We start from the raw sequence: 24,856 nt of genomic DNA on the forward strand, positions 1-24,856 counted from the left end.
AAAAAAATTATATTCTAACATAACTAAAATTTTATAAATTGCAAAATCGTCAAATACTCGGTGAAAGACTCATAAAACTCAAAGATACCCTACATGTACAAATTATACAGATATAATCAATCAATCATAATTAAAACCAACACCACAATAGAGGGGTGTGGTTAACAATGGTTCAGTTTGGGGATTTGAGGTGAAAGTGATAGGGATGGAAAGATGCATGCCAAAGACAAAAAATCAAACACAAAAAGAAGGATATGAAATTTATGCAAGGTACTTGGAATATCCACCCAAACCAAGACCAATTCACATCAAGTGTGAGACCATCCACGTGCTTAGTGAGGAAGGAAAACGAAGCTTACATGAATTTCTTAAAGTAATAGAAGAAACTTTCATCACATAATTATACTCTATTTTTATGCTACAACCAAAGTGGAATATTCATATTTACAACTAGCCAATATTAAGTCACTAACAACATCAATTAATATTTTAAGGAGTAAATCATATTGCATTTGGGACAAGGCAATGCCAAAAGAATTTCATAAATTTAGTAGTGTATGGCATGGCTTAATTTTGCCAGCTTATTTTACTATTCAGCTGATTTTTGCTACTATTTATGGGTCTCACTACATTTTTTGGTACTATTCATGGGTCTCATTATACTATTTCAACTAACTTTTGACTTTATCTACAGTACTTTCAGTAAAAAAATTTTTGTATGCCAAAATGTTCAGAGGTGCAACCCATTAGATAATCCAGTCCTAAATTGGAGCTAGTTAGTAACTATAATTTAAAGCATATCAGAAAAACAAATACCTGGTATAATCGTGGTCCATAGTTATCAAACCCAGCAACCAGCAGCGAAACTCCAAAGGGCCTTACACCACTAGCAAAAAAAGTAAAGACTCGCTTCCTTAATTTTCTGATGCTTAGAAAAATATGGTGAAGCTTACTAACCTTAGTTCCATTCCCATAACAAAAGCAAGGCTGATTACTGCCTTGAAATAAAATAATAAAAAAGTCAGGGACAAGAAAGTCAAATAAATAAATTTCTCAAATTTAATAATGACACTAAAAGTGCAGGTTCTAGGAGCATTCAAAAGTTCTATAATTTCAACAAAAAAAAAAATATATATATATATATATATATATATATATATATATATTCACAGAGCCTGTATCCTTTCTTCCTTTTCAAAATAGGTAATTTTGACCAACACACCAAATATTTTGGTTTAGAAAAGACGAATTTATAAATCTCTATACCAGGCAACAAAAAAAAAATGCAGTCCCCAACTTACGATAATGGAGAAGAGTGTGAGGTCATGATTCAAGAACCGCCGAGTGCATGTATTACTTACCAATCCAAAAAACAACAAAACTCTAAGGTTTCATTTGTTTTTAGCATAAAATGATATTGTGTTTTCAGGTATTTGGTGTGTCAAAAAATTTTAGTCAACGGAAAATTATAGTATATAGGCAAAAAACATTTACACTTCTTTTTTTATAAATCAAAATCATTTACACCTTAAAGAACATAAACAGTTTTTTGAAGAAAAAAGACTTGCATTTATACCTACTATCCTTATCCCTTTTAACTAAATATATTTCCAAACTAAAAAGGCAAAGAAGTGCTCTATGTAGCCAAAAATTCTCCATATATTTCCAAACATAATGTATTCAGGGCAGTCTAAATTAGTGAAGCTTTTATGACTATCAATTGAGATTGTGCACCTTCATTCATGCTAGGTTAGTTGATTTTTTTTTTTAGTTGACATCGTAAAACCAATTAGTCCACAGAAGAATGATGCCTAAGATCAAATAAAACTGAATAAAAATGTCAAAAAAGCAATGAATAAGTTTATCCAAAAGATAAAACACTACGAATGAGACTTTCACCTAGCAGGAATTAGTCAAACTCATTAGGCCAAGCGTTGGAACACGTGCAACATTACCTCTAATATAACAATCTCCCTACCTCGATCAAGAAGTCACAACATAGGATTGTCATTAAGGTTAAAGGACTGGATATTATTCTCTACTTTTCCAAGACACCAAGCAGTAAACCTACAATATTTTCTCAATCTCACCCAAAAAAACAAAAAGGGAAAGAATTTTAATACTTGGTTGACAAAAGTTCCTATAGACACAATTTTGCAACATCAGTAGATAAGCTCATCATTGTCTAACTAAAACCCAAAAGACATATGACAAAGTAATTTACATCATATGTAAATTCTCCTTCAAAGGTATAACAAAGCCATAAAATTTCACCAAGAAACAAAAACAAACAATAAAGACAAACACAACAGGTCACAATCTACCAAATTTCATGTAAAGCCATACAGAAACATCTTTCAAATACCAAAACATAAACTAACATTAGTTTTGACTCATAACTCAAGAAATGATGAAAATCAAGTATATTAGTTTTAAAATCAAGTCAGTAAGAAATGATAACTGTAGCAATATTACTCGATGAACCACTGAGTTGCAAACTTGATAGTGCTGATGGTGTAAAGGACATTTACATAGTGCAGTTGCTAGAAAGAAACCAAAGGAATGAAAGAACTACCTTACCTTCTTTAAAGGGCATTTGAAGCACTCAGAAGATTCAGTTCAACAATAAAATGAGCCAATCGGAGCATTCGATGTCCTCAACTACAGTCACCAACACAGTTAACACTGTTTCAAATACCTGTATGAAGCAACAAAATCAATATCTAACAATTTCGAAAGTAAAAGAGAAGGAAGATTATGGACAATATCTCTTACACACCTGAAAGCCCCCCTCATGATAAAGCAAAAACCCCATGTCAACTCAAATTGAATTACCAAACTCCACAACAAAGCACAAAAGAAACTTCCTGAGATAATGGAGAACTTTTTTATCGCAATGATGCAGGAAAAACCAAAACTTTGTAACAGGAAATTAAAGAACGGGAAAAAGAGAGATGAACTTGGACTCAGCACCTAAGGTTGGCTAGAGATTTGATGCATGACAAACCAGAATTGTACAACAAGAAAAATATGTAAATAAAGGATTGATACGAACTGATTAAGCAAAGGAAAAATGGTGAGTGACTGACTAAGAGGGCAGCCATGCCTCTTAGAAGAATTGAAAGGGATTAGAGAAGAATAGGAATATGAACACTCTGAATTCTCATTGCAAGCCTCTTACAATCCATCTCCGCACCTTTATATAGTTCATGAACACAACTAACTGACTAACACGAACTGCCAGCCAGCTACACTGATCTAATGATCTAACTAATTAACTGTTTAGCACATGGCTCATAACTAATCAACAATTAAGCACATGACACAATCAATTAATAAGCACGTGACCCTAACCTTCAATTACAAAGATGATACAAAACTTTACTAATAAACTGCCTCTTATAATAAGCTGCTGGTGTCTAGCACCAAGTGTTGATGTGGTACTGTTGTTGTTTCTATAGTGCATTTAAACTTAATTAGCCTTCATAAATAACATAGGAAAGTGAGGGTGACTAGTGATACCATAACAACAACAACAAAATCTGCCTTTTGTAGGCTCTGATCCAATGTGAGCACCTGTTCAAACAGATTATAAGAGAGATTCATCTTTGAGATCCAGTCATACTAACAAATCAGAAGGGACAAACATAAATAAAACTTAACTAACCTGGATAGTTGCATTTTAGAAAATGTTTATAAAATTTGTCTTTCCAGTTGAATATTGACGCAAAAGACCATGTGTTTAGCAACAAAATCACCATTCGTCTGCAAAAATACAAATAAAAATCAATCCTCTGTTACAGAGGTCTTAAAACCTAGAGTAGAAACTTGACAACAAAGCTAGAAAGATCAGAATATCTCCATTTTGCAAACGAAAGATATGCAACTTCTAGTGGCTTTGGCTTTTTAATGTACAGTCTCTTCAAGCCATCAATAATTGACGTAACTGCATAGGGAGGAAGCTGAGCAAGAGACGATGAGAGAGCAGACACATTAGGCAACAAATTAAAATTAAGACATCCCCCTAAAAAGAAGTATACATTGTATGATGCTTTGTATTTTTATAGGTAAAACATTTTCAATAAAAAGGCGCAATACAGGGCACAATCCTAGAACATGGCATGCATGTAAGAGAAGCACCAAAAGGTAAAGCCTATATTGTATACCAAAAGAATATATTGCCAAACAGAAAATAGTTCTCAAAATAGAAAGTATTTAAAAATGAAGGAAACCTAATTTTTTAGAGACAGAAAGAATAATGAATAAAAAACTCAACGATAAAAAGTACTATCATTTGACTTATATATATATATATATATACACACACACACACATTCCCATAGAGCTCCACCAATGCCCTAGCTTTTACCATTCTACCTGCACCCCACCACAGCTTTTTAAATAAAAACATATTTCTTTTAAAAAAAAAAAGAGCTCAACATTCATTTACCCTCCTTCAGCATCAAAATAGCCGTATGCACAGCATCATCAAGCTCCATATCATTAGTGTAACTAAATGGAAAGGAGAACTTAGTCAATATGAAGAATTGGAAAAACTTAACAAAAACAAAATTGGGGAAAAGAGAGGGGGTGGGGATGGTTTTGACAGATAACTAAAGTTAAGTGAGAGATCCTACATCGGTTATTCTAAATAAATGCATACAATTGAATTAAATATGTAGTAAATATAGATAAAAATTAAAGAAATATCACTACATGCATTTTAAGTTCAAATTTAATGGCGTGGAAAAATGTTTATGACCTGTGATATTACCTCTGGTTCTTTACAGAGTTGCACTTGATCTTTAAGCTGCAAAATTAACCATAGCCATGAGACAAGCTTACCAAGACAAGTGAAAGTACGGAAGGTGCATCTCAGCAATATGATGGGTAACCTGAAGGGCCTTTACATGATTCCAAAGGGGTGGCAAGTCAGCAAATCATTTCTTCACAGAAATCTCAAGAGACTTTGCATGCTTGAAAAAGGTGTGTTTCAATAAATTCCACCTCTTTCCTGGATCTTTCACTAGACACATTGCAGCCATTTCTTTAAAAGACTGATCACATATGGAAATCATGCAATTAGAATATTATTGTATAAGAGAGACATTGAAAGATGGCAATCACCAAAGAAAATATCTTTTGAACATGAATACTGTTAAAAAATTTCAAAATTACAAATAAACACACAGAAGACAAACCTGAAAAATTTGTTTCCTAACAAAAATATTTTAAATAATTGTTAAAAAAAATCTTTTAGAAGCACATTAAAGTCTAGCCACTGATACTGTCTACTTAGATAATGAAAAAATAATTGTAAAAAGTTGACTACCTGGCTTGATAGGTGGTAGACTTTTAACTCATAAAAGACAAAATAAAAATTGAAAAGAAACATCTATCTACACATCTTTTGTTCAAGAGGGTGGCTGGAGATAAAAGAGCTCTTAATGTGTGACACTGTGAGGCAAACAAAGCAATAAAAAGCACACATGGACAGAAAGGGCAAAGGGGAAAACTATATAAGGTAAATAGGATTATAGATCTAAGAGCTGAAGAAGAAGAGATCAACATGATAGGAAGAAGAAGATCGGTGTGGGAGGAAGAAGAAGGAAAAGAAGATTGGCGTGAGAGGAAGGAGTGGAACGAGATCGGTGTTAGAGGTAGTGCATTTCAGCCTTTTATTTTGGAGCAGAAAAACGGTTGGGACCCGCATGCGGCCATGTCCAACAAGTGTCCTGTGTCCCATACAAAGAAAATGTCAATAGAAACAAGACAAGTAGACAAATTTACAAGAGGAAGCGCAAACCCTTAGTGGCGCAAGCTTTGAATCCACCACATGTAGCAAATTGAAAATACGCATACCCAACTACATAGTTCAAGCAGCATTTAGGCTGCGTTTGGTTGGGTGTAAAATATTTTCCGAGTGTAAAATAATTTCAGGTGAAAATATTTTCGGGAAAGGAAAATATTTTTAGATGTTTGGTGGCATTTTAAAAAATACTTTGGAAAATATTTTCAAGTGTTTGGTAGCATTCTGAAAATGCAAATTTTTTTACTGATTTCTCACATTTTCTCAACCATTTTCTCACATTCCAAACAAATTTTATAATAAAACATTACAATCCACCAACTTCTAAACAAACAAAAATCAAATAAAACACCATGGCCAAATCAAATTAAACTGAGAGAGGGAGGTGAGACAGGGAGGAGGAAGATCGGTGGGTCACCGATCTCGCCGGCGCGATCACGCGCGTTGATCTCGCCCGGCGCGAGCTCGACGGCGCGAGATCGCGCCTCGATCTCGCCCGGCGCGAGCTCGACGGCGGGCCTTTGGGTTGAAGACGGCGTGATCTTGGCTTCACCGGCGATCTCCCTCTAGCTCTCTCTCTCTCTCTTCTGGCGTGGATTGTTGCTCTCTCCCTCTCATTCTCTGTTTTCCAACGGAAAACTCAATTTGAAGGTAAAATAGACATGGAATTCATTTTACGGGTGGGGGGGTTTATTTTACAGTCAATTGGTTCCTCTTTTCCGTTTGACCAAAATTTCCGGTGTTGCCAAACACCCGCAAATGCTGAAAACATTTTCCGGAATTGCTTTACTGTCGAAACAAATGCACCCTTAACGAAAAATAAATTAATAACGAACAAGTGGTTAGGATAGAAGCACAATCAAAACTTAGGTAACCTAAAGCAAAATGCTAAAACGACTATGATAAATAACAGTAAACAGTGACTCAAAATGAGATATATAACATGCACTAAGAATGACAGGAGTAGCAAAACAAAAAATAGAAAAACTAGCATATTACCCAACACTTAGCAGGCAAATGCACAAGAGGAAAGTGCAAACCCTTAGTGGTGCAAGCTTTGAATCCACCACATGTAGCAAACTGGAAAAACACATACCGAGCTACATAATTCAAAAAAAAACACTTCCAAGCATAACAAAAATAAAAAATAACAAAACAAATTCAACTTAGAAGAATATATGAAAGATAACAAAAAAATCAAGTCAACCTTACATAAAAGGATGCAAACGCATCACCCCTGGAATTAAATAGATTATACAAAACAAAAAATAAATATACAAGCATCATTTCACGAAAAATAAATTAATAAAGTAAAAGAAAAAATCAATAACCCCAACAAACAATTGTTAAAGCTAAAGTAAATCAGAAATTAGTAGTTAAGGTAGAAGCACAATCAGAACTTAGGTAATCTAAAGCAAAATGCTAAAAAAGATTATGATAAATAATAGTAAACAATGACTCAAATTGAGATTGATAACATGCACTAAGAAGGGCAGGAGTTGCAAAACAACAAATAGAAAAACTAGCATATTACCCAACAACTATAAAGGTAAATGCAATTAACACTAAAAGCCAAGCTCTTCTCTAAACTGAAAGCCAAACTATAAAGACTTTCTGCAATGAGCAATATTCAAATAAAGGCAATAACAGAAGTGGGTATGCTAAATATGTTTTCAAAAGCTAAAATGCTAATATAACAAATAGTTTTAACAATCCATACCTGAATAACCCACTAAAAATCGTCTCTATAACATGGACCATTTGGGTTACTTGCAAGACTTCCTATAGGAAACCCAAAGAATAGGATTATACCTTTGTAAGACATGGCCCAAAAAAAAAAAGCAAATAGGATGTAAAGAAACCTGATAATGTCATCCAATTTGGTCTCGTTAGTGTACCGCCACTTCCTTTGTCTAGGAAGAATGGGAAAAGTTTTAAGAATCACAAGCTGAACTTGAAAACAATCTTACAGGCAATTCCAGATTTTCTCATCATCAACACCAAGAAATTGGAAGGTTGGCCATTGATGAACATGATAAAGATCAGCATTTAATATTTTTTTAAGATGGAGCACAACTGATAAATCCTTCAAGAAATATACTCACTATTAGATATATAATAAATTTTTATAGTAGTCTTTTCTTAAACCTATTAAAAGTTACATGTAACAGAATGAGTATGCTTATGTAACTTATCAAAACCATAAAAAACAAAAAAACAAAAAGAAAAAGAGTAAGCTTATGTATAATCCATAAAATTATTTGTTTCATTTAACTATATTGCTAAGTAATTGGTTTCATTTATATATGTATTAGCCTAGAATTACAAGTCCCATGCAAGTGCAGTTGGGTTACAAACTGTGATCAGTTGATCACAGGTGCATTTTTCCGTCACAATTCTTCAAGACCTGGCACACACAAAAGATAAATGTCATCTCATGAACATGCATAGACCAGAGCTACCCAGACACCAGTACTGAACTTTCACCTTCAGGGAATAAACTTCAAAACGAAGGAACTGTGAGTAGCATGCCATATGGAGAATGGTGATATAGACAGGTTCTCCCAAAAATCTTAAAACATGCAATCACATGACCAGTTTATATCCACTTGAAAAAAGTTTATAAATGTGACATTTATGCAAGGTATTTGGACTATCAACCCAAACCAAGACCAATTCACATCAAGTGTATTCCATCCACAAGCTTAGTGAGGAAGGAAAACAAAGCTTACCTGAATTCTTGTCGGTGCCAATTATTCCAATCCCAATGTTGATGCTCGAAATTTGTCCTTCAAATCTGATAAAAATAAATCCAACTAATTAGAAAAATGAAAATACATCACCTTAAAGTCTACAGGAGATTGGGACTGAACATAAGACCTTAATAATTAGCAAAGTCCTGCAGTGTATTGACTGTTAGGTTGGTATGGTACTCCGTCAAGTGTTAAAAATATTTTCTACATTTCTGTAATTATCAGCAAAGCAACCATATACATCACCTTCTTAACTAATTTTTAGGTACAAAAATGTAAATTGTTAATAGTAGAAAATCTAAGTTACATTATCCTTTCCTTCTCCATATATGTGAAGAAATCGTACACTCATCTAAACTCCTTTGGAAATACAGTAAGAAAACAGAATATAAAGAGAATTCCTAAATGAAAAATAAGAAAAGAAAAAATGATTACCACTGAGTTTACAAATTTGGAACAATTTGAACAAGGTCTGAATTTTAAGTTATGTTTGTTCCTTGCCTTAATCCATAATGTGTGAGACATCAAATAACTGATAAGTTCTCCAAAATAACAAAACCTCAACAAACAAGAACAGAATATTGGGGTTTGGTTCTGAATAAAAAGTGAAACACCTGAAGTGGTTAAAAATGGCATCAGATTCCAAACAGTATGTTTAAAAAAGAACATGTGTAATACTGCCTCAAGTTCACATGGGACTCCACAGTCAAAACAAGTAAGGGCTAAGGCTTAGGAGGTAGAGAAAGAGCCAAAATATCAACCACATAGAAAGCTAAAAGTTCTTATACTTTTGAGCACAGTGTTGCTCTAAAATTAACATTATTTGGGGGAAAAAAAAATAAAGTTAGAAAATGATGGTATCCTCAAGTCCTTAGTTATTATTCAGGCAGGAAAAAAAATTAATCTGTAATTTCTAATTGGGTAACACATAAAAAATCTGATCCAATCAATCCCTGAATTCTTTTTTACTTCTTTGTCTTTAAAGTCAGTCTTCAAACAAACATGTGATGATGCAATAACCATCAGTTATTAATGATGCAATGAGTAAATTTGTGTAATAGATTTTAAGATATATAAATATGTGGGGAGTTTATATAAAGGAAACTTTTAATAAGGAACCAAGAGAATACCTTTATAATAAGCCAATGCTTGTACTGTAGTTGGATACACAGATTTAAGTGCACACACAATAGAGGTGTTATGAAGCATCTATTAGAAATAACATTTTAGCACAAGAAAAGAACTCATTCTTGCAGGACAAGCGGACAACGATGAGAAGGAAGAAGAATAAGAAAAAGCCTATATAAGTGGTTGGAAGTAGAGAAAGAGCCAAAAATGACTAGGAAACCAAAAGTCTCATGATTATATTCTATGATAACTAAAAAATTATAATTGAGAATTCGTCAGATACTCGGTCAAAGATTCATAAAACTCAAAGACACCCTACATGTACAAATTAAACAGATATACTCAGTCAGAAAGAGAGGGAAAGACGAATGCAAAAGACAAAAAATCGAATACAGAAAGAGGGATTATATAAAACAGTTTACAAATGTGACATTTATGCAAAGTACTTGGAATATCAACCCAAACCAAGACCAATTCACATCAAATGTAAGACCATCCACATGCTTAGTGAGGAAGGAAAACAAAGCTTACCTGAATTTCTTGTCGGTGCCAGTTATGCCAAAGTAATAGAAGAAAAGATGTAATTTTCCTTTCATCTCTGAATAATAAACAGAAGATATATAGTAATAGGCTCAATTGGCTCACCAGTTTGCTGCTCCAATTCAGACAGGTTGGAAATTTAATCCTATCAATTAATCTACATTAAATTGATCACCCTGCTACAATGTGAAGGAATGCAACATATATTTGATTAATAACATCTCTTCAAAGACACATGGCAGATAAGAAGAGCAAGCAGCAAGCTACTCCACTTGTGCTAAATATCATCAATTTCAGCTGGGGTTAGTTCTCTACAAAAAGCAACTACAACAAAACTAATATGAATTAAAAACTACAAAAGAAACTTCAAAATAAGAGAATCATAAAAGTCTAGGAATGATAAGAAAATCAGAGTTTATCAAGGACAGTATCAATAATAAGTAGAGGAAACATAAAAGATAATTTTTTATGGGAAGGAGGCTAATTAATGATATCAAGGAAAAGGGGTTTTTATGTTGCTTTATGTTGCCATTCTGAAATTAGTAATGACAAAGCAGAAGCATTTCATCATCATTCTAAATTAGTTTTTTTATTGGAAAGCCACACCATGTGAGTTTTAAATCCACGACCTCTGTCCCACTATTGAGGGAGAAGAAGTGCCAATCGAGCTAGAGCCCATTGGTGAAATTAGATGATATGCTTACCAAAAATTAACTAATGATATGAATATTTCTAGTCATGTCCGTAGATTATATATGTTTTTTTAAGGTAAGCCAAGATTATATGCCAATATGTGCATACTGTTACCAAAACTCATGCATGGTCCAGAGCTTCAGCAAAATTTGTGATGTTCTATCAGCCAGCTGTAGACATGTATTAGCCTAGCATTGCATGTCCCATGCAAGTGAACTGTTAGACTATTTTACAGGGGATTTAATTACAAATGTTTCATCAGAACTCATGAAACAAAAGAGAAGCTGCTCTGCATAATTACTTGCAGACTGAGAAAGTAGTCGCTTATGCAATATGACAACAAACATGACCAAAGGCTTATGAAAAAAAACAAAAGATTGATGAGCATAACATTTATAAAAAGGAGCATACGAGTAACAAATTATGAATACTGATACCAACAAAAAGCATGATATTATAGACAAACCCTAGTTTAAGAGGATCTCTATTCTTTATCTGATGTATAAAAAATTCTTCAACAATTAATTGTTAAGCACATGGCTTCTAATTAATCAACAATTAAGCACATGCAACAATCAATTAGCACATGATTCTAACCTTCAATTACAAAGATGATACAAAACTTTACTAATAAACTACCTCTTATAATAAGCTGCTGGTGTCTAATACCAAGTGCTAATGCTGCACTGTTGTTGTTACTGGTGCTTACTGATACAAAACTTTACTTACTCATGCTTACTGGTGCTGCATACACGATGCGATAGCTGGATCATATGCATTAAGTCAAGCTACTTCTCATAGGTTCCTAACATGGAGAAAAGTCAGTACCTAGGCTTGCTTGGATAGCACAAAGCAAGGAAAAAAACTACTAGGAGTCAACACTTATGGCTGGCTGGAGTTGGCACCAAACCATAGACTCAATTTCAAAAGAAACTTTATTCATCAAAATAATCTCCCTTTCTTGGGGTACATACTTGGCTTACATAATAGACTATTATATTCTAATTCATCATAAAGTGACACAATACATGGAACTCATTACATAAAAAATAACAATAAAATTAAAAATAGTTAGCATTCATATAGAGATATTAACAATGGCACCATTAAGCATCCATATTAAAGAAAGTTGCATTTAGTCTAGAAATGTACTCCATACCATTCTTAGGCGCCCATTGGCCACCAGTTGCCAACCATTAGTGCCACCAACCACCGACCACCAACTGTCACATGGTCCATCTGATTCCAAGCAGGCCATCATTACATGCCCATTGCCAATAATTGGCTACCAGCCAACACTTGGCCTGCCTGTGCCATCAATCATTGACCACGAAGAGTCCAAGTGATCTAATAGGGGTCAAATAAGTTTGCTTCTTTTGATATTATATTTCTACAAAAGTTTAATTATCATAATAAGAATCGACCATAAATAATTATCAATTGTTACATTATAACCTGAAACCATGAATGAAAACCAAAACCAAGAGATCTAATTCTAAATCTAATTATAAAATAAATGCAACTTGAAATCATAATAAGTCTGTTTTTGTCTACATTCTCAGTCATAATAGAATTTACAACAGACCTCATCAGACACAAAATTTTAAAATATCAAACTGGGGTACTCAAACGCTAATCAAATAAAGAGAGATGAAGAAACTACATCATTTTGAAGACAAATCTGTAGTCAATATACTAAATAGCATTCCTTTTAATCGCAGCCTAATGTGTTACGCATATTAGAAATCAAATATCAGGGACAAAGCAGGGCAGAGCACATTCTAGTGTTTATAAAACGTGAGCAAGATTAGTTAATCAATGACAAACCCAGTAACCTAAAAAGAAAAAGACAATAGCTCACATGGGAAAATGCACGTCCTCTGCAAGAACAACATTGTTCAATTTGCTGTTAACCAAATTTTCCAATGACAAAATAGAACCGTACAAAGAAGATTGTACATAGAGAACTTACAACAGATATATTGACAATACGAAAGAAGATTCCATAAACAAAACTTACAACTGCAGTTACTGATCTGAACATTGGTAACCCATGCAAAAGACAACTCCGTATTACTTGCCAACTACAGTCAAACTTGAAAATTTTCTCAAAAAAATAAGTCAGTTAAGTATGAGGATAACAACATTCATTAGAACAACACAGAAGACACATATGATCATTAATAGGATTTATATTATTGTGATACGTAAAAAGTTTTCTTGCAAAAAAAGAGGAACTCAACCACACCAAAGTGCACAGATAAACTCAATCAGAGAGAGAGAGAGAGAGAGAGAGAGAGAAACAAATAAACCAACCCCAGTTTATAAAAATTTATACAAAGTTTAAGAGTCTAGTTAATAAAAATCAATAACATTCAAGAACCAGGAAATTCCAAAAGGCAAGAGACCAAAGAAAATCCAAAAAGAAATTTTTCATTACAAACAAGAACCAAATCAACAAGTACTTGAAATTCAATTCAAACAAATCAGAATCCAAAAAAAAAAAACCATTAGTCTAAACCATATGAAAGCACAAAAAACCCATTAGTCTAAACCGTATGAAAGCACAAAAAAAAACCCGTTGATCTAAAGCATATGAAAGCACAAAAAAAAAACCCGTTGATCTAAAGCATATGAAAGCACAAAAAACCCATCAATCTAAACCGTATGAAAGCACAAAAAAACCCATCACTCTAAACCATATGAAAGCACAAAAAAACTCATTAGTCTTCCTCTCTGACATAGGCATCATCGGCCTCGGCTTCCGTGCCAGCGGCGGCATGGAAAACCCCTCACCGGAAAAATATTGTTGTTGTTATTCCCGCAGTCACTTTCTCGAGAAAATCTTCAAACCCTTTTCTTGAATTTCCAAGAAGAGAGAAGAGAGGGTATCAGATTTTCTCCAAAACACAGACATGCTATAGATATGGAGAAATCTGATGAAACCCTAACCCTTTGGGGAGAGAGAGAAAAAGAGAGAGAACACTGGGATTTGGGGAGAGAGAGAGAAGTCTGGGATTTCAAATTTGGGGATTTGGGAGAGAGAATGAGAGAGCCGTTGGGATGTGTGATGCCATTTATATACAAAATTATGCAGTGTATTTTACAAAACTGCCACACGCCCAATAAGTTTTTTTTTGACACACGCCCAATAAGTTGATTTCTTTTTCTTTTCTTTTCTTTTCTTTTTTTTTATCCCAAATCCAACTTTTACCTTCTTCTTTTTTCTAAAAGGTGATTTTCTTTTTTTTTTTTCTTTTTTATTGATGCATTTTTTAGTCACAAAATTACCTAAGGGAGGGATGCGAATTATATACAAAATTATTTCATAAAAAAAAAACTCAAATCATCACATCCTTAGGCATTTTTGTCATTAAAAATCTAGCAACCTCAAATTATTAAAAATGAAAATTATTATCTTGTAGTGAAAAAATGAGAAATTAGATTTGACACACATGTAATGTAATTAAGCAAGTTTTGATAGTCCTTCCCCCTCTTAAACAATTTCAAAATTAATTTTCATCATTCCATTTTTACAAATATATAATTTTATCATCTTTTATGTTTTTGATTGATATTATTTTTTTATGAAATAGTCATATTCTTCTAAATATTTTTATTATGTTTTATATTTTTTTAATTTCTTTCGTACAATTAAAACTTTTAAGTTTTAAAGTTATTATTCAAAATCTCATTCTCTTAAGGAGATTATTATGATAACAAAAAATTATCATATAATTACAATTGATATGACTCAAATAATTAATACTACTCTCAACTCAAGTTCATATTTAGCCATTCTTATGTAGATACACTAAATTGGACCGAAATAATTTGAAATTGACTAAATAGACCGAATGGACCAATATAAACAAAATGAACCAATGTGGACTCAATTGGACCGAATGGATCAACGTGGACTAAAATTGACCAAATTGGACTAAAATTGACTCAATTGGACGAATTGGACCAAAGTAGAACAAATTGACCAAATTGGACTAAAATTGACCGAATATATTTAATTGGGCTAAATTGATCAAAGTACCCCAAATGGACCCAATTAAACTGAAGTGGACCAAAGTATATCGAATTAGGCCAAAATTGACCGAAGTGAATGAAAGTAGACCAATACTATGACGGTGTTAACTTCAAACCTATCTATTAATCACCAATGGAGTTTTGAGATTTAAATTTTAATTTAGATAATGGTGATGCATGATCTTGAGGCCTTCCATAGGATTAAATTTGCCAGCACTATTTTGTGCCCTAATGATAGTGCAACCCTTTTTCATAATATTGTATAAGTATTTTCATTTATACATATTTGCCAATTGAGGAAGTTGATGGAATTCATTGATGGCCTTTAATTGTAAAACAACCTGCTATGCACCAACACAATTATCAAATTGAAATTTAACTTTTACAACATGAAAAACATACTTGAACTAAATGGGTGATCTAAAGATATAGAAAAAAGTTTTGGTTTTTAGCATGCCGTTGTTGTGTGTTCTCCACTAATGACTCTGGAAGAATTTTGTTTTATTTGTAAGCATTTCATTGCCTTCGATATTTGGGATAATGGTAAAAATTTAATTTAGTATGCATCAAATTAGTTTTGTATAAGCCCAGTAGGATGCTGGGAGTTTTATGAGACTAGAAAGCATGTCATGCACAATAATGTATTTGCTTCTAAACTCCTATTTATGTTGAAGGATTTTGGTTACATGTCTTGGTATCAACTAGTTGCTATGAGGCTAATTAATTCGTGTATTGTTTTTCCGTTGAACATTTATGGATATTACATGCATGTATTTGTGTGTAAGCATTTCTTATATTTTACAGAGATCTGGAAGGGTTGAAGAAGAGATTGAAATGTTTCAGCTCAAGCTGAAGCATATTGAAGTAGGTATAGCTTTCAATGGAAGGAGGGCAAAGATAGCTAGATCTCAAGGGAAGAAGGTTCAAATATCTGTCAAACAGGAAATTTCAAGGTGGATGTTACATCTTTTCTTTTTCTGCTTTCATACTTGTTATATATTCCAAGGCGCTTACATCTCTTTGATACTCTTATCAATGAAGAATACTTGGGAACTTGGCTTGGGCTTACTTGCAGCAAAACAATTATAGTTCTGCCGAAGAACATTGTAGGTAAGTTTTTCTATTCTCTGAACTTGGCTCATTGGGCTTCTCTAATAAAATTCTAGGCATAAGCCCAATTTATGCAGTTAAGCATAGAAACAAAGTAGTCTTTAAGAACTCTACCTTTAATCTTAGCTTGGCTAAAGAAGTGAAAGTGTGAAACTAACTTCATAATTATATAATTGCTCATATAATTTACTTGATAATTATGTGACTAATGTAGCTTTAACTCATAAAAAATGCATTTAGTAAATATAATTTTAGTGCTTTTGAGACCAACATTTGAACTTTTTTTGTTTAAAATGAAAACTAAAAACAAGGTAATTCCTGGCCGAATGTCTTGTTTAACTTGTAAATGGCATGCGTCATTGAAGTTCATTAGATGATCTTCAATGATGCACAATCTTTTTGCAAATTTGTTTTGAAGGATTATTCTGTTCATGTCAAATTTTGATACAAAGTTAAATACTAGCTTACACGCTTTCATACAAAGGATTATCCTCTGTTTAAGTGAACTGCTTGCTTGAAGTTCTTTAGAAGTTCTATATGCTATTTGTTTTACATTCTTTTCATGCTTTGAGAAGCTTTCATTATTTATACACTTTTAGTAAGATTTAATATTTGGGTTTAAGTGATAGTACATCAATAATAGCTTTTTTTTTTTTTCTTTTTTGTGTGTTCAATGCCTTGGGTTGAATCTTAAGATTTAAAAAAAAAAAAAATTTAATTAATTTAAAGATTTTTACAATGTATTATTTTAAGGTGAGTTCAAGATTTGCTCCCTCTCTTTTTTTGTCTCATTGATTTTAAAATGCATATATTTGTTGTAAGTTGCAACGACAACAAACTACATGTTTTTTTTTTTTTTGGGTGTAGATTACAAAGGTTCTTGTCCGTTACACGATAGCTCAATTTGGTTCCTAACTTTTTTAATGTTATGTCAATTTGGTCGTTGCTATTATCCCTTTAATGGAAAAAACTGATGTGTCAAATGAAATAATAAAAATGATTTTTTATGTCACATTAAGGGTCTGTTTGGATAGAACTTATTGCTGAAAATTGAAAACTGAAAATACTGTAGCAAAATAATTTTAAAATGTGTGAATAGTACCGCGGGACCCATTTTTAATGAAAAAGTGGCTGAAAAGTGAAATTTGTGGGTCCATGAACAGTGCACGGATGCACTGTTTACGGAAGACTTGGTCAACATCTGCGGCTGGAAAAAAAAAAAAAAAAAGCTTGAAACGCAAAACGCAAAACGCAGCCCCCTTTTCAGTTGAATCCAAACACATTCTAACTACTATGCAAAAATGGATATTTTTTCTTTCCTTAAAGCCCCTTAATCCAGCAAATTGGGGTGAAAGAAATCAATCTCATACAAGCAGTTTAAAATAAAAATAAAAAAAAAAATTAATGGAAGTTCAAATTGGCCATGTCTTGTACAGTCTGGTGGAATTTATCTGCTCCTAGAAGACTTGAACTAGACCTAGTACACACCACAAGGTAACCAATCCAGCAATCCTGAATTCATGAACTTTTAAAACAGAACTACAATTAGTTTGTAAGTAATAATACATATCAAGATCACCTGTTGAACTATAAGAATCATATCCAAACACTATACCGACTTTAAACTGTTATTTAAGTCCTTAAATCAGACAAAAAGTTATTTGGACCCATAATGGTTTAGGCTTTAAATTTATTTCATATTTTTGTAAATTTGAGGAGTATCATGGATTGAAGAGCAACATATCATAGCCAAACTGATTTACCAGCTTCTTGATTACTTTAATGTTGAATTTCTTTCCCAAAAAAAAAAAAAGAAGATCAAAAAGGACCAAAGTAGACTGAAGGACCGAAATGGACTGAAATGGACCGAATGTGGATAGGTTTTAGCTTTTAGATATTATATAGATTTAGATTATTAGTACATGATTACATGGAGAAAGTTGGAATAAATGTAGAAATAAAAATGAATTTTTTTTCTTACCTTGCTATGCATGTTATAATCCATCAAAATCACATATATTGACAATTTTGGAGAGCGAATTCTTGAGATGCTTATATTCATTGTGTCCACCAACGAATTTGACAAAATGATGTGTAGTCGAATACACTAACCCTTCTTCCTTTGGTTACTATATTCAATAGAGAAATCCTTATCAAATTTGTATATGTCAAGCAACACCATCAAAGACATTTTCCAATAATTTAGAACACAATGTAACAATATACATGAAAAACAGTATGCATAATTTGCACAAAATCAAGGCATCTACAGGGAACATAAAATTTATAAACTGAAATCAAAGATATGTTGCCAATGAGCTCAGATTCAAAGCCTACTTCGGCAGACTTTCACCATTCTGGCAAAAAATAAAAAATAAAAAACATGCAAATTTTTCTTCTTGGATACATGAAAACATCCACTTATTTATCTAATACCAGCTTTCTATGATGAGGATGTTGCCTGGTTACGTGCACTAAATGCTAGACATTGGTTCTCCCAGTACTGCTTTGCTTGTTGAATTCTCTCTACTCTTTCTCTCTGATGTCTCTGCTCCCAGTATTCATGGCAACTGTTTAAATAGGCATTGATAGGAATAAGGAACTTTAAAGGGGCCAAAAAAAGAAGAAAAGAGCAACATATATTTATTCATCTTTTTTATTGTTTCTAATTTTTTATTAATTTTTTGATTTCTATGTTTTCAATTTACACCCTCACTACCACCCAACCTTGTATGGTAAAATAGATAGGAATATAGAACTTAGAATGATATGAAGCTAAGTTTTCTCAAACAAAAGGATATAACTTGAGAAAAATATACCTTTGGCTTAAAAGAATATTGAGCTCATCCAAGTGTACAGCACCATCAAAGACTCCCACCTAAAATCAACACAAAAGAATTCATAGAGTCAATATTTCCAATTGCAGAGGCGCATTACAACTCATCAAATCATGGCCCCATTAAACTTAAGCCTCAAACCCACCCAAAAATTTGAGGATAGCTCAGAAATTCAACCAACTCCCTAATCTGAAATATGGGACTAAGCCCATATAACCTAAAGATTTTCTTTCCCTTTTTGCTAATAATGTAAAGCTTATTGAATAATCATACAAAAAATTTGATTGGTATGATTTGAATTTAATTAGTACCTCCACAATCCCACCCCATCCTTTTGTTAAGTGCAGGAACAATGGGTGATAAAGAAATTAATATACCTCTCGGCATAGAGGGCATTTTCCTTTTGCCTCTGCCGCCTTGAGTCCATCTATGATAGTCACTGACGCAGCTGAGCAAGCACACATGTAGCAGAATATATGGCCACAAGTGAGGGAAACTGGATCAAAGACTGTCTCCTTTTGGAAATAAAATAAAATAAACTGATTAGTGGTTTCACTTGGGCATCTTGATAAGTGAGCCTTTTCTTCTCCATAAATTCTACTTTTAGTGATCGTGGATGTTCATGAGATAGGGAAGAAGATGCTATTGGTGTTATGATGTAATCCTAAAGCACAGAACTAAATGCTTTATGTATTTATATTGATCAAATATGCTTCATAATACTATAGGCGAGAGTTGATTCTTGGCACTGATAAGGAAACACGACTTCCATAAATGGGAACTTACCAAGCATATAGAACAGGTCAAGTCAATATCAAGTTTGATGATAGATTCAAAGATTTCACAAGTGAGTGATGGTTTGCCGTCATTAAATATGAGGTTGCAGCCTTCAAATGCTGGTGCCTTCTCTGACTTGACCTTGCTATCCCTTGAGTTGATGAGGAAAGCCATAAGCTCACAGAGCCAGGGACTCTGAAGAATTTCAATACGCATACTTTGGGCCTGGGACTTGAAGGTCTGTCCTTGCTTAGAGTCATGAATCTGTGATCAACATGAAGTTCAAATTATACAATGAAAATCAACCACAGCCAGAATGTGTTTCACTTTGCTAAAGTTTCCAAATAGTATGTATTGGCGTTTGGCTCATAATCTTTATTGTCAAAATTTACATTTATAATATCTTCATCTACTCTTCTCATTCTCCCTAATTAGTTAGCAAAAAAAAGAAAAAAAAAGAAGAAGGCAAAACTCAAAAGCAGGCCATGGACAGACCTTATCATATTTCTTCAGTATTTTTCGAATTGCAATGGCGTTTATCAATGCATAAGAAACAAGGTCTTTCCCTTTCTGAATTAAGGCAGTATGGTCGCTCTGTCGGTTGCCTCTTAACCAAAGGAAGTACTTTTGAAAGCCAGAAGCAAGATGTAGCTCAAGCAATTTCTGTGCTTGCTCATTGAAGGAACCTACTACTGAGGACATGTCCTTGAGAAGAGAAGGGAAGATGGTTCCATCGCACACTAGTCTCCAACAAAACCATAGAAACACTAAGTTCTTTCGCCTTATATACCTTTTGTACATAAGATCTTGTAAATAAAGGTAACTATGTTTCTGTCAACATTATATACTATAGTATCATTGCTTTGCATTTGGTATCCTTTCAATAATATAACTTAGAAAAGAAGAAAATATGACTTTAAAAATGGGAGACTCCATGGTGACTTGGTTTTTATTTTCACTAGCCGCGAACTTGCTCATTAAGCATGATAATTATTTTTATGGTAATTTTATTAAATTTTTTTATACAATTTAAAATAATTTAATAAAGTAATGTATTTTGTAATTATATTTGTATTTATTATAAAAATAATCATAAATGTAATATAGGAACAATCATAAATCATAAATTCAATAATTTTTCTCATACTAAAATGAAAAAAAAAACAATTTTCTCAAAAATTCAAAAGGCAAGTTAACAAAAATATTTATTTTTTAATAAAATTTATTTATAACATTTTGTGAATCATTAAAAAGAATATAAAATTTGAAAATTATTCTTTTAGTTTTAAACAAACTTTCTCAAACTTATTTTTTTTGCCTACAATCCAAAACATTGAGAAAAGTAACTAAAAAAATTAATAAAACTTAGCTATGATTAATTGGACCAATTAGGAAAACAATTTGTTATTTATAATATACTAAAGTTATTTTCTTTGTAGAAATTGTAATTTCGGCCATCCAAAACATATTATCAAATAAACAATTATTAGCAAAATCTAAGAATTAAATTTTTATATATGCATTTTTATAAAATAATAATAATAATAATTAAAGTAAAATTGCAAAAGATAAAATTTGTCTCTCATCCAATAATTATTTTTTAGCCAACATTTGCTTTTCTCTAAATAAATGGCATTATAGAGTACTTCTAATACAATTATTAAGAGTACTTTGTCCACCACAAAGGAATTAAAAATAAACAAAAATGATTAAAGTCTCATAGTTTAACATCTAAATTGAGCACTATAAAAATCATGCTATCAAATTACAATAACTATCAAATTAAATTATCCAAATCATGCTGTGTAGTACGATAATATTATATTTTTATATTTAATCCTTTAGAACGCAATAGGATAACATTTAACAATCAAAGAGAGAGAAAAAAAACTATTAAAAAAAAAAACTGGATCGCATTAACCTAAAGTAGATTAAAGAATATAAAAAATTATCAACCTAAAGCGAATATGCAAGAAAAATAAAAAATATAAATCCACCAAAAAATTGAGTATGTGTGTGTGTGTGTGTGTGTGTGTGTGAGAGAGAGAGAGAGAGAGAGAGAGAGAGAGAGAGAGAACCTTTTTTTTTTTTTTTTGTAAGGGAAATATGCATAGAATGAAGTAGATAGTGATAAATTTATAGTAAGAGAGTGTGAATAAGAAGAGACAAAAATAGAGGAAGATGAAAGGAAAGATGAAGAATGATATTAATGTAGAGGGTAGTGGGAAGATGAGAAAGTGAGGGAAGGAGAAAGGTTGGAGAAGTAGTGGGGAGATGAAAAGGTATGGGAGGGAGAAGGTTAGAGCAGTATAAATATGAAATAAAAAAATATTAAAATAATTATAAGAAAATGGAAAGAAAAAAATAATGACGTAGACACTGACGTGGCTCAACGTGAGCGCAGCAGTATTAAACGTTACGCTTTCAGTTTTTAGTAATATATAGATTTAATATTTAAGTTATTGCTTAATTCACTAAAACCATCTTATATTTCAGTTAACAACTACTTCATTCTTGTTCATGGATAGGATGTGTATTGTTTACAATTTTTTCTTTGGGCTGTAAGGGCATCTAACTAATCCCAGGTGTGTCTCAAGGATTCAGGTATTTATTGCAGATGTGTTGTACAACTAACAATCATGTCATTACCCATCAGAGTATAGTAAAAAAAATACTCTACAAAGATAATTCTCCATTGCATGAAATGAATTATTTCTTTAAGGGAAAATAAGTGTAATGGGCAATCTTAGAGATATCATGGCTTAATCTTATTTGTAGTTCAACTATATATCGTTAGTCTAAGATTTAGTCTATTATAAATACCAATCAGTTCATTGTAAATCACATAACTTAATTGTGATGATGTAAAAATAATGGGCTTTCCCAAGTTAATGTACACTTGTAAGGCCTAGTTAATTCTCTTCGCTCTAACTCTTAACTTCTTTTATTTCTTTTTCATATACTTCTCATACAATTTGTCATATATTAAAGTTATGTCTTGTCTTTTCTAACATGGTATCAAAATTATGTACTATCTTTTCTAATACGTTATCAAAGCCAAGATTGCGTGGTGTTTATTAATAATCCATATCTTTAATCGCTAGATCAATGTCCCTCTTTTTATCGCTATTGCCAATCATTATGTAGGTTCATCCTTATCTACTCTGTGTAGTGGACGACGTTAAGGTTCTCTCTTAACATTGTGCCAGCCACTTTGTAGGCCCATTCTAATCTATTCCATGTTATAGACAACATCCTAACATTCTCATGTGTCTTTCTCACATATGGTATTTTATGACAAGAAGATCTTGGCAATTTCAATTACGTTTATTGGGCATGTGCATCTTTCTTCTACACCTAGTCATTAGCCTTCTTTTATATCATGTGTCCTCAACCATCATGACCGATGATCATGAATCATATTGATTATTGATAGCCTCCTTTATCAGTTTTCTTTTTGGTCATGTGTCTCTATCATCTTTAAAGACCACATTACTCAAACCATTTCTCCTAATGAATAACCTTTATTGACTTTCTTTCTAGCCACATATGCTCAACCATCTTGGCTAAAGTCCCATGGGCCATGCTGATCAGTAGTCTCCACTATCAACTTTCTTTCTAGTCATGCCTCTTTATCATTTTTAGGCTATGTTACTTGAATCATTCTTCTAATTAATAGTATTTATTGGCTTTCTTTCTAGTCATATATCTACATTATTTTCATGAAGAGTTCAAGTCCCCATTATCTTGCACATCTTTGTCAACTCCACATCCAATTTAGTCATGATTTCTTTCAATATCTCACTTTCTTTCTAAACTCAACTTATCTTCCAACTTTATTCTCGAGTAACTTGAATTTGAGGAAGGGAAAAAACTTAAGTGCTCCAGGAGCAATGCTCCCTCATCTCGCATGAGGGCAAACTCTATATGTGGGGCAGACTCTATGTGTGGGGCCCACCGTTCTTGTGAAAGGAGGGAGTATTGCTTCCGGAGCTTGTGAGAATTACCCTTGAAGAAGATGTTAGAGATATCAAGGGCCAATCCTAGTCAAGGCACAAGTCTATTATCTCTTTTTAATTTAAGTTTATTGTATCTAATACTACTTAGAATACAAAGAAAGTATTTCTAGTTAGTCTTACTTATAGAGTTATCTAATACTACTTATAAAAGTATTTCTAGTAAGTCTAGATTCAGATTACTGTAGATTCATTACGAGCCACATAGCTAAGATGTAACCAAAGAGAAAAGAATAAATCAAACAAATAATATATCAACAATCATTTGTAATTCTTTCTTAGATTTACCTGGGCAATGATCCGGGCAGGTTTGGCTGTTATGGAACCCATCAATGTTTTTCTTACACCGAAAGTCTCTTCTGCACTTCTTCGTGATCTTTTTCAGCTTCTTGAAGCCAAGTACAGGGAGCGTTTCCTCTTTGCCCTGCATGTACTGCCTGTATTTCTTGCAGAACTTCATCCTGACCCAAAACAGAAAATGAAAAACTTCAAATCCTTCTCTAGTTTTTCTCAAAAAAGTTTCTTGTGACTCACGAAGGAAAAAAAGCTTAGTTGTATATAACTATATAAAGATTGACTTTGATAAGTTATGTGATAAAAAAGCTTAGGTTTTCTTTAATTTTTTGCGCGATGCTGAGGCTTTTGTTTTTTTATCTGAATGTGTCAATCTCTCAGCTTCTATTTATCCTCTCTGCGATGTAAACTATTTGGACTGTTGTTAAAGATTGTGATAATTAAAGACCTATTTGTAATAAGGACAACTCGGGAAGTTAACTGCGAGAATATAAGTCAAATCGATTATGGAGAAAATCGTCCCCTTCTAACAAATTACAGAGTTTAAATTATGTTTAAATTAAGTCTCAAATCTTTGATTTTGTAAATTAAATTGTTTCAACTTGAGTTCATCTTAATTCATTATTCATTTTTGTTATTTTGGGTAATAACAAAACGGAGTTTGTGGAAACATAAAACTTCCCCCTTCAGTTTATATATAATAGTAGTAATTAAAATATATATATATATATATATATATATATATATATATAGAATATTTTGTAAGGAAAATCAGGTATAAACTTATTTGTCATATTTATAGAAACCTGACAATGAGAGAGTATTATATAATTTATACATACATTTGAAGAGAATGTCATT

General features: G+C 32.5%; 1 protein-coding gene across 3 annotated transcripts; it reads right to left on the reverse strand.

The window, feature by feature from the left end:
* Window positions 1–18,238: 18,238 nt before the first annotated feature.
* On the reverse strand, window positions 18,239–24,400 carry LOC142617405 (putative E3 ubiquitin-protein ligase BAH1-like 1). 3 transcript variants are annotated; one of them, XM_075790268.1, is made up of 6 exons: window positions 23,990–24,400; window positions 20,181–20,425; window positions 19,695–19,949; window positions 19,286–19,420; window positions 18,891–18,949; window positions 18,239–18,641 (listed from the first exon to the last, which is right to left on the reverse strand). In XM_075790268.1, exons 1-6 carry the CDS (start codon window positions 24,159–24,161, stop codon window positions 18,515–18,517), a joined length of 993 nt encoding a protein of 330 aa, XP_075646383.1. In that variant the 5' UTR covers window positions 24,162–24,400; the 3' UTR covers window positions 18,239–18,514. The 3 variants fall into 3 exon arrangements, 2 of the variants coding, with proteins under 2 accessions (XP_075646383.1, XP_075646382.1); XM_075790267.1 differs by having other exon boundaries at window positions 19,286–19,423; XR_012840972.1 differs by having other exon boundaries at window positions 18,561–18,641; window positions 19,286–19,356.
* Window positions 24,401–24,856: the final 456 nt, after the last annotated feature.

The sequence above is a fragment of the Castanea sativa genome, chromosome 11 (assembly GCF_040712315.1).
Source record: "Castanea sativa cultivar Marrone di Chiusa Pesio chromosome 11, ASM4071231v1".
Lineage (NCBI taxonomy): Eukaryota > Viridiplantae > Streptophyta > Magnoliopsida > Fagales > Fagaceae > Castanea > Castanea sativa.